The sequence below is a fragment of the Silene latifolia genome, chromosome 11 (assembly GCF_048544455.1).
Source record: "Silene latifolia isolate original U9 population chromosome 11, ASM4854445v1, whole genome shotgun sequence".
In the NCBI taxonomy this organism is placed as follows: Eukaryota; Viridiplantae; Streptophyta; class Magnoliopsida; order Caryophyllales; family Caryophyllaceae; genus Silene; species Silene latifolia.
The window spans coordinates 165,978,674-165,990,435 of record NC_133536.1 but is presented as its reverse complement, the minus strand read 5'-3'; the positions used below and the strand labels follow the sequence as shown (position 1 = coordinate 165,990,435).

The window sequence follows — 11,762 nt, the reverse complement described above, 5'->3', positions numbered from 1 at the left end:
ATATATTCAAGCATTTGGTTCTACTTTGTTTTTCCTTACAAGTTCATTTCCATTATGGCATTCCTATTTCTAGTTTACTATTTCACATTTCTACTTAGTTATCGCATAGTTTATCATTAGCACTTTTGTTTTTGGTAGAAGGTAAGAATTCTATTAATAATAATGGGCTATTACAATCTAGTTTATCAACCAAACAACAAAATTATAAAGTGCATAGTGCACCTCTACTCAACTAACTCAAACATACATTCCTCAATTACTAACAGAATTCCATATCAACTTTTTCCTAGTCTTTTTCATACTACCCAGTCGGCCTTGAACATCATGTTGGACACGAGTTCCAATAACCTCTGGTCGCCACAACACCTGCTGAAACCTGCAGTGATTGCGAGCCCACTATATATGGTATATCAATGCCATCACAACCAGGGAAACAAAAGTCCCCCTATTCTTGCTTTAAGCCTACCACCAGCTGAAAACATTCATCTCTGGAATAGCTAAGTTGCTCCAATCTTGTACCATTATTAGGTATTTCTTACTTTAAGGACATAAGAAGAACAAATGCTCATGGTTTTCATCAGCAACTCTACACAATACACAAGCTGTATCACTGCACTGAAACAACTTGTGAAGTCTATCCATGGTTAGAAGACGATCTTGTACAAATAGCCAGCTAATGAACTGATGTTTAGGGATACCAGCAGAGACCCGCACTTGACTATGCCAGGTCACAGTATTTGCCTCACTACCAAGCCACTTATAACCTTTAGAAATCGAATAAGTTGCATCTTTTTCTAACCAGTCATGATGTACATATCCAGGTAGAAGAATGTCCTTTACTCTACAAATTCTTTTCCAAGCCCAACTGCTACCTTTAGGTGGTTTGTACTCAATCCAGGGCAATCCTTTTAAATAGGTACAATGCACCCACTTAACCCAGAGATGGTCTTTCTTATCCATCATCCACCATACATATGTGCCCACTACAGCCACATTCCACCTTCTGAAATCACACACTCCCAGACCCCCTTGCTCTTTAGGTAAACAGATGTGCTTCCAAGACACCAGAGCATTAGAGTGGGAACTAGCCTCTCCTTTCCATAAAACGTTCCTGCAAAAAATGCTCTTTATCTTTGCCATAATACTGGATGGGATTATGTAAATCCTTGCCCAGTAACTATTGTAACACCCCGCGCTTTCCTAATATTTTTGAATAAACTTTTAAGTAATTTTTATTAAATAATTATTATTTAAAGCTTATTTTCATAAAATATCGTCATAGCCGTGTAACAGTAATAATAGTGTAGATTTTAATAATATTATCCTCCGACTCGAGTTATAGTAGACTTGGGACGAAAATTCTAGTGCATACCGACTCATTTTGAGTTATTGGGCTTAACTTGACTCATGGGCCTTTTCCCCCTCTTTTCTCTACACAAAACCTCAACTAAACCCTCACAACTTCATCTCCCTCACTTCTAATTTCTGAAATTTCCCAACAACCACATCACCATTGTTGAATCTTCCCTTACTAACCCTAAAATCACCATATCTCACTCAATTCTTCACCAATCTCGTTCCTTTTCGCGCCATTCTCTTCCTTTTCTCATTTCCCTTCTTTCTAAGTAAGAAAGTTGTTATCTTTTCCTCTATTTCGAAATTCTCAGCTTACAAGGATGTGGATTCTTGACTTAATACCTTTATTTTTGTGTTTAGGGGAGAACTTGGACAACCCGGAGGAGGATAGCTACATCATTGACGAGTCTTTAGAAGATTGAAGTGCAAAAAGGTAACGGTGATGGGTTACTCGACTTTTATGTTAAAAATTGTGTGAATTGTGTAGTATTAGACTCACATGAAGGTTAAATTTGATGTCTTTCATGTCCTTTGGTGATTTGGTGTTGAGAAGAATACTTGTGTGATAATTCTCACATGTTTAGGGAGTAATTTCATGCCTTGTTGCAATATGGTGAAATATGAGATTTGTCTTAAAGGAATTCTCTCATAATTACATGATTAAACCTCGTTTTAATGATTACTAAACAACCCCATATGTTAATTACATCTTGAAAGTGGTAATTTTCTGAGTATTCATCATGTTTAAGAAGTATGAAATGATTAAATGAAAGATGGTGGAATTTGGAAGGCTTTAGATGAATGTTTGTTGAGTTTTCGTATACAGTGATCCTCTGCCGGTGGGCCGGCAGCCGGCCTACCCAACCGGCAGCGCGTCTTTGCATTTCTGACTTGTAAAAATAGAGAATTAAGCCTTTGTGATCCCCTGCCGGTGGGCCGGCAGCCGGCCTACCCAACCGGCAGCGCGTACATGAAATTTTTGGTGCCTTTTATAATAGGGTGTATCCCCTGCCGGTGGGCCGGCAGCCGGTCAACCGGCAGAGAATAAACAATGTGAAATGTTGAAGTTAATTGACTATAGTAGGTATTCCCTGCCGGTGGGCCGGCAGCCGGCCACCCGGCAGAGAATACACCTTCACCTAATTTAACATTGTTCACCATAGCATGAATCCTCTGCCGGTGGGCCGGCAGCCGGTGCCGACACCGGCAGAGAGTACCTGATGTTTCTCATACCTTTATACTTATGCATGCTTCACATGAATTGTTTACGTTATGTTTGTGCAATCTTTTCCACTCGTATTTGTGACCCGAGTGTGACGTTTTACATTGTGAGACTACTCGACATTCCTTATTTATTTGCTCTCGGACATTGGGTCACGGTTAGGTGCCATTGTTTCCGAGTTGGGCTATTTTTCCTTCCGCCTCTTCGGACCGGGGGTCACGGTTAGGTGACAAGGTTCCGATTTGAGGTTACTCGACTTTCGGGCACGGTTAGGTGTACCATATTTCGAGTCTTGGATACGATTTGGTATCGTTTGTCGAATTGGGTGTCTTCCATCCCGAGAGTCTGGCCAGGTTTAGACTAGGATCGTATTATGATCGTCGTTCTACCAAGAGGTTGGAGTCTAGAGGGTTGTCTTGTTTGAGTCTATACTTTGTAATTTGTCTTACATTTGAGTCGAGTCAATTTGTGACCGTTTGACCTAATTATTCTTCTCTCATTTATGCATAACTACTCTTATTGCATTTTGTATACTAATCATGATTCTCTTGTTACCGTAAGTATTTATTCTTATGCTTGTTTGTTTAATTAAATTCCTAATTACTTGTATTTTGACATATTGTGGCTGGGAGAACCCTGAGTTACTCCCCACTGACTGTGGCTTTCATATTTATTATGAATGACTGGTTGGTGATGAAGCTTAAGTGGGGAAGACCGTGTGAGCTAGCGAGTTCTTACCTTGGACCTTAATTAGCTATCACTTTAATAGACTCACCTATTTTTAGACACATGTTCATTCGTGGGATATCTTTTCCCCAATAATTAGACTTGTGTTGTAAACTTAACTTTAACTATCTAAACTTATCTATCGTGTTGGTGATACCTCGCGTTGGACTTCACTAGAAGCTTTAAAAGTTTTAAAAATCTCGTGTTTCCGCCACGATTTACTAGTTATATTTTGTTGCCTCAACGAGGGGTGTCATGATTGGTATCGAGCATATATTGCTCCCGACGCACACACGTGTACCCCAACTTAAAATTCTTACTTGACCTTGAATAATGAATGAGAGATGGGTAGAATTAAGGACCTAAGTTGGTAGCCTTTTTGTGTATGTTTTGTGATAGGTTCTAACTTGTTTGCTCTTGTGCAAAAGATGGTACGACCAACCAATGTGGAGAATGCTATCATGCAAGCCCTCACGCAAGTGCTTGCTAATCAACAAAATGCTCAACCCGCTCCCTCTGCACCCGAAGCTAACCGTCAAGGAAGCTATGCTTGGATTGCAAGTCAACTAGCAAGGAACAAGGCTAGGACCTATGGTGGTGAAGTGGATCCCGTTGCTCTCTCGGAGTGGTTTCGTGATATGGAGAAGAACTTCTCTCTCTTTGATGCCCGAGAGGAGGACAAGATGAGATTAGCCTCTCACTTTCTTGTGAAGGAAGCCGATAGGTGGTGGACTTTGATCGGTCCTACCGCTACTCAAGACCCCAACTTTTATTGGAACCGCTTCAAGTAACTTGTGGAGACTCGCTTCTACCCTAAGGAGCTCAAACAACAAAGATTGAAGGAGTTCATGGACTTCAAGCAAGGGAAGCTATCAATTCAAGCTTACACCGACAAGTTTCATGAACTTGCTCATTATGCCTCCAAGTTCGTGAAAGATGAAGAGGATCGTGTCTACTTCTATAAGAACAAGTTGAATCCTAAAGTGGAAAGCATGGTGAGAAGAAATTCAAATACCTTTGTGGAAGTCTATGATGATGCCATTTGGGCCGAAAGCTCTTTGAAGGCCATTGAAGAAGAAGCCAAGCCCCACTCCTCTTCTCATTCTTAGCGTTCTAACTTTCATGGCAAGAGACCATTTGTGCCTTCTACTCCACACTATGCCAACAAGAGGAGGTTTGTGCCAAGGATACAAGACCATGGAGGACAAGGACCAAGAGTTCAAGAACCTAGAGGACAAGCTCCCACTTCAACTAATGAACTTGAGAAGGACCGTAAGTGCTACCATTGTAGGCAAGCTGCACACCCCGGAATTGGATGCTATGGCAAGCCCTTGACTTGCTTCCATTGTAAGAAGCCCGGACATCGTGTTGCCGATTGCCCCGAGAAGAAGAATGCTCCTACTTCAAATGCTAGGCCAAGAGGAACTATCTTTGTCATGAGTCGAGCCGAAGCCGCCGCTCATCCCGATATCATTACGGGTATGTTCTCAATTTTTGATCAACCTTGCCTCATTTTATTTCATACCGGCGCATCTTTATCTTTTATATCTTCCAAGTTCTCGGAAAAACTAGCTCTTGAGCCCATTCCTAGTGAGGAATCTTCTATATCCTTACCTTCCGGAGAAATGTTCTCTTGCTCCCTCACTTTCTCCGACATTCCTATTTCTATTTCGGGAACCTTATTTCCCGCTAACCTACTTCGTTTTCCCCTTGAGGAATTCGATGTGATTTTGGGTATGGATTGGTTGTCAATGTATGATGCAAGATTCGAGTGTCGAGACCAAAAGATTTGCCTCAAGAGTCCGCTAGGCACTCGTGTGTCCTATAGAGGAGTCCGCTCCCAAGAAGGTGTGAAATTGATTTCCGCTTTGAAGTTGATGAGCATGAAGAGGAAAGGTTACCAAATCTTTCTATGCGTGGCGACTTCTACCTCCCCTTCCTTACCAAAGATTGAAGAAGTGCCCGTGGTTTGTGGGTTTCCCGATGTCTTTCCCGAAGAATTGCACGGAATCCCTCCCGAGCGTGATGTAGAATTTTCTATCGACCTTGTACCCGGAACCGGACCGATTGCTAAAGCCCCGTACCGTATGGCGCCAACCGAGTTGAAGGAGTTGAGAAAGCAACTTGATGAGATGATTGAGAAAGGATTCATTAGACCTAGTGCCTCACCTTGGGGTGCTCCCGTTCTCTTTGTGAAGAAGAAAGATGGATCCATGAGACTTTGCATTGACTACCGCGAGCTTAACCGTGTTACCATCAAGAACAAGTATCCTCTACCAAGAATTGAAGATTTGTTTGATCAACTCAAGGGTGCTTCTACCTTTTCCAAGATTGATTTGAGATCCGGTTATCATCAAATTCCCGTTCGTGAGTCCGATATCCCTAAGACCGCCTTTAGCACAAGGTATGGACACTTTGAGTTTAAGGTGATGCCCTTTGGTTTAACCAATGCCCCTTCCATCTTCATGGACCAAATGAATCGGACCTTTAGTGAGTTCTTAGACAAGTGTGTTGTGGTCTTCATTGACGAATCCTCATCTACTCCAAGTCCGAAGAAGAGCATGCCGATCACCTTCGTATCATTTTGGAAATCCTCCGTCGACAAAAGTGGTTTGCCAAATTCTCCAAGTGTGAATTTTGGTTGTCTAAGGTGTCCTTTCTAGGCCATGTTATATCTAAGGATGGTGTCATGGTAGACCCTTCGAAGATTGAAGCCGTAATCGAGTGGAAGAGTCCAACCGATGTTGGTGAGATCCGTAGTTTCTTGGGTTTGGCGGGTTATTACCGTCGCTTCGTGAAAGATTTTTCCAAGCTTGCTAGACCGATGACTCAACTTTTGAAGAAAGAAACCAAGTTTGTGTGGACCGAAGCTTGTGAAAGTGCATTCCAAGAGTTGAAGAAGAGGTTGACTACCGCTCCCGTGTTGGCCTTGCTCGAGGATGGAATTGATTTTGATGTGTTCTGTGACGCCTCTAAGATGGGTTTGGGTTGTGTTCTTATGCAAAATAGGAAGGTTGTTGCCTATGCTTCGTGACAATTGAGAGTTCATGAGGTGAACTATCCCACTCATGATTTGGAATTAGCCGCCATTGTTCATGCCTTGAAGATGTGGAGACACTATCTCATCGGAGTTCATCGCCGTATCTACACCGATCATAAGAGATTGAGATATATCTTCACCCAAAAGTATTTGAACATGAGACAACGACGATGGTTGGAATTGGTGAATGATTACGACGTAGAGTTGTTGTATCACGAAGGAAAGGCAAATGTGGTTGCCGATGCCCTTAGTAGGAAGTCCACTCATTCCTTGAGTGCCATTCGTGTGCTCCCCGACGACCTTTGTGCCGAGTTCCGTAAGCTAAGTTTGCAACTTGTGGAGAGTGGTTTTGATTATCTTGGTGCTATGGTTGCCGAGCCCGTTCTTCACCGTGAGATCCTTGATAGCCTTGTGGACGATGCTACCTTTAAAAGTTTTCAAGCCAAGCTTCTTGAAGGGAAAGCAAAGGATTGTGAGATTGATGCTAAAGGTTACCTTCGTTACCGAGGACGCATGTACGTGCCCGATACCGTTGATTTGAGGAAGAGAGTTCTAGATGAAGCTCATCTATCCCCTTATTCGATTCACCCCGGAGGAGACAAGATGTATAAAGATTTGAAGCTTCAGTTTTGGTGGCCTAACATGAAGAATGACATTGTGTCATATGTTGGAAGATGTCTTACTTGTCAACAAGTGAAGATTGAGCATAAGAGACCCGGTGGTTTGCTTCAACCGTTGGATGTTCCTTTATGGAAGTGGGAGTCCATTTCCATGGATTTTGTGATGGCTTTGCCTAAGACCGTTGGGGGAAAGGATGCCGTATGGGTTGTTGTGGATAGGTTGACCAAGTGTGCTAGGTTCATCCCTATCAAAGAGACTTGGAGTTTAGACCGTCTTGCTAGTGCTTATGTTGAAGAGATCGTTCGTTACCATGGTGTTCCTAAGGAGATCGTGTCGGATCGTGACCCGCGTTTTTGTTCGAGATTTTGGAAAGCTTTGCAAGATGCTATGGGTAGTAAGTTATTGATGAGTACCGCTTTTCATGCCGCTACCGATGGACAATCCGAGAGGACGATTCAAACTCTAGAAGACTTGTTGCGTGCTTGTGCCCTTGATTTCCATTCTAGTTGGGAGAAGAGCTTACCTTTGGTGGAATGTTCTTACAACAATAGTTATCATGCTTCTATCAAGATGGCCCCTTATGAAGCCCTTTATGGAAGGAAATGTCGTAGTCCGATTTGTTGGGATCAAGCAAGTGACGTTCGTGATCTAGGACCCGACAAGTTAGCCGAGACAATTGATCAAGTGAAGCTCATCCGTGAAAGAATGAAAGCCGCCCAAGATCGACAGAAATCTTATGCCGATGTTCGCCGTCGACCCTTGGAGTTTGAATTTGGAGATAAGGTGTTCTTGAAAGTGTCCCCGATGAAAGGAGTAAAGAGGTTCGGAGTTAAAGGGAAGTTGAGTCCGAAGTACATTGGACCTTATGAAGTGATAAAAAGGATTGGTGCCGTGGCTTATAGATTGGATTTGCCCCCGAGCTTGGGTAAAGTTCATGATGTTTTCCACGTGTCTCAACTTAGGAAAGACATTAGCGACCCTAGTCATGTGTTGCAAAATGAAATTCCCGAGCTTGAGCCTAGTCTTTCTTTCGAGGAGAGACCGATTCGTATCTTGGATAAGAAGGAGAAGAAGCTAAGGAGCAAAGTGGTGCCCTTGGTGAAAGTGTTGTGGAAGTGTGGTGATGTAGAAGAAGAGACTTGGGAGCCGGAGGCTTCCATGCGTGTCAAGTACCCTAGTTTGTTTTCTTAAGGTAATACCTTTTCGTTTCAAGTTTCGAGGGCGAAACTTTTTAAAAGGAGGGATGATTGTAACACCCCGCGCCTTTCTTATATTTTAAATGAACTTTTAAGTAATTTTTATTAAATAATTATTATTTAAAGCTTATTTTCATAAAATATTGTCTTAGCCGTGTAACGGTGATAATAGTGTAGATTTTAATAATATTATTCTCCGACTCGAGTTATAGTAGACTTGGGACGAAAATTCTAGTAGATACCGACTCATTTTGAGTTATTGGGCTTAACTTGACTCATGGGCCTTTTTCCCCCTCTTTTCTCTACACAAAACCTCAACTAAACCCTCACAACTTCATCTCCCTCACTTCTAATTTCTGAAATTTCCCAACAACCACATCACCATTGTTGAACCTTCCCTTACTAACCCTAAAATCACCATATCTCACTCAATTCTTCACCAATCTCGTTCCTTTTCGCGCCATTCTCTTCCTTTTCTCGTTCCCCTTCTTTTTAAGTAAGAAAGTTGCCATCTTTTCCTCTATTTAGAAATTCTCATCTTACAAGGATGTGGATTCTTGACTTAATACCTTTATTTTTGTGTTTAGGGGAGAACATGGACGACCCGGAGGAGGATAGCTACATCATTGACGACTCAATAGAAGAGTGAAGTGCAAAAAGGTAACGGTGATGGGTTACTCGACTTTTATGTTAAAATTGTGTGAATTGTGTAGTATTAGACTCACATGAATGTTAAATTTGGTGTCTTTCATGCTTTTTGGTGATTTGGTGTTGAGTAGAATACTTGTATGACAATTCTCACATGTTTAAGGAGTAATTTCATGTGTTGTTGTAATATGGTGAAATATGGGATGATGTTAGTGTAATTCCCTCATAATCATTTGATTTAAGCCTCACTTTAATGACTTATAATCCACCCCATATGTTAATTACATCTTGAAAGTGGTAATTTTCTGAGTATTCATCATGTTTAAGAAGTATGAAATGATTAAATGAAAGATGGTTGAATTTGGAAGGCTTTAGATGAATGTTTGTTGAGTTTTCGTATACAGTGATCCTCTGCCGGTGGGCCGGCAGCCGGCCTACCCAACCGGCAGCGCGTCATTGCATTTCTGAGTTATAAAAATGAGGAATTAAGCCTTTGTAATCCCCTGCCGGTGGGCGGCAGCCTACCCAACCCAACCGGCAGCAGCATACATGAAATTTTGGTGTCTTTTATAATAGGGTGTATCCCCTGGGTGGGCGGCAGCCGGTCAACCGGCAGAGAATACACAATGTGAAATGTTGAACTTAATTGACTATAGTAGGTATTCCCCCCGGTGGGGCGGCATGGTCACCCGGCGAGAGAATACACATTGAATGTTTTTGACCTTGTTTTTTTAGCTCGTATCCCCTCGCCGGTGGGGTGGGCGGCATTAAGCCACCCGGCGAGAGAATACACCTTCACCTAATTTGACATTGTTCACCATAGCATGAATCCTCTGCCGGTGGGCGTGGCAGTGCCCACACCGCAGAGAGTACCGATGTTTCTCATACCTTTATACTTATGCATGCTTCACATGAATTGTTTACGTTATGTTTGTGCAATCTTTTCCACTCGTATTTGTGACCCGAGTGTGACGTTTTACATTGTGAGACTACTCGACATTCCTTATTTATTTGCCCTCGGACATTGGGTCACGGTTAGGTGCCATTGTTTCCGAGTTGGGCTATTTTTCCTTCCGCCTCTTCGGACCGGGGGTCACGGTTAGGTGACAAGGTTCGGATTTGAGGTTACTCGACTTTCGGGCACGGTTAGGTGTACCATATTTCGAGTCTTGGATACGATTTGGTATCGTTTGTCGAATCGGGTGTCGTCTATCCCGAGAGTCTGGCCAGGTTTAGACTAGGACCGTATTATGATCGTCGTCCTACCAAGAGGTTGGAGTCTAGAGGGTTGTCTTGTTTGAGTCTATACTTTGTAATTTGTCTTACATTTGAGTCGAGTCAATTTGTGACCGTTTGACCTAATTATTCTTCTCTCATTTATGCATAACTACTCTTATTGCATTTTGTATACTAATCATGATTCTCTTGTTACCGTAAGTATTTATTCTTATGCTTGTTTGTTTAATTAAATTCCTAATTACTTGTATTTTGACATATTGTGGCTGGGAGAACCCTGAGTTACTCCCCACTGACTGTGGCTTTCATATTTATTATGAATGACAGGTTGGTGATGAAGCTTAAGTGGGGAAGACCGTGTGAGCTAGCGAGTTCTTACCTTGGACCTTAATTAGCTATCACTTTAATAGACTCACCTATTTTTAGACACATGTTCATTCGTGGGATATCTTTTCCCCAATAATTAGACTTGTGTTGTAAACTTATTTTTAACTATCTAAACTTATCTATCGTGTTGGTGATACCTCGCGTTGGACTTCACTAGAAGCTTTAAAAGTTTTAAAAATCTCGTGTTTCCGCCACGATTTACTAGTTATATTTTGTTGCCTCAACGAGGGGTGTCACAGTGATAGCTAATTAAGGTCCTTTTTGAGTTATAACTAAATATAACTAGTAAGGACACTCTTTATTAAAACTAATCTTCCTGCATAAGATAATTTTTTAGCCCCCAAAGCTCTGATTCTATCCACAATCTTCTCCACCAATATGTTACAATCAAGAACAGATAATTTCTTAGCAGAAATAGGCACCCCAAGGTATCTAAAAGGAAGTTTACCTATTTTTAAGCCAGTTAGAGTAGCAAATTTCTCCAGCATACCTCTCTCTAGACCATTGCCATACACATTGGACTTCAATTAATTCATGTGCAGTCCTGAAGCAGCAGTAAGGGTGGATATAGCTCTCATCACAGATACCATATAATCCCAAGCCCCTCTACAGAAGACTAATAAATCATCAGCAAAGCAAAGATGAGTGAGATTCAGTTTCTTGCAGAGAGGGTGATGCTTAAAACCATCCAATTCTGTCAATCTATTCAAAATTCTTGACAAATATTCCAAGCAAAGAGTGAACAAGAGGGGAGACAGAGGATCACCCTGTCTCAGGCCTCTTTTACCTTGAAAATATCCAGTGAGGAGTAGTAACACACTCCATCAGTAGATTTGTAAAATGGGTAGGAAACTTCAGAGCTCTGAGCATATCTTTCAGAAAGGACCATTCTATAGAGTCATAGGCTTTTTGCTAGTCTAATTTCATAAGCACTCTAGGAGAACATATCTTCCTATTATAGAGCTTGGTAAGATCCTGACATATAAGGATATTCTCCACAATGTCTCTATTCTTAATAAAAGCACTCTGATTGGAACTTATGATGTCAGGAAGAATTATACTCAATCTGTTACACAACACCTTTGCTATACACTTGTAGAGAGTATTGCAACAAGCAATAGGACGAAATTGGTTCACATTCTTAGGAAATTCAGTTTTAGGAATGAGGGTGAGTGTTGTACTATTAATTTGTTTCAAGAGCTTCTCAGACTGAAAAAAATCCTGAACAACCTTAATCACATCATTCCCAGTCACTGCCCAAGTATCTTTAAAAAATTGTGAACTAAATCCATCTGGTCCAGGGGATTTAGTGCTAGGAATGGAAAAAATG

General features: G+C 41.6%; 1 protein-coding gene across 1 annotated transcript; it reads right to left on the bottom strand.

Moving 5' to 3' along the window:
* Positions 1 to 540: 540 nt before the first annotated feature.
* On the bottom strand, positions 541 to 1,140 carry LOC141614306 (uncharacterized). Its single transcript, XM_074433065.1, has one exon. It carries the CDS (start codon positions 1,138 to 1,140, stop codon positions 541 to 543), a length of 600 nt encoding a protein of 199 aa, XP_074289166.1.
* Between the last annotated feature and the right edge of the window lie 10,622 nt (positions 1,141 to 11,762).

Excerpts from the sequence above, each read along its gene's own strand:
- LOC141614306 (XM_074433065.1), bottom strand. The coding sequence starts at position 1,140 with ATGGCAAAGATAAAGAGCATTTTTTGCAGGAACGTTTTATGGAAAGGA.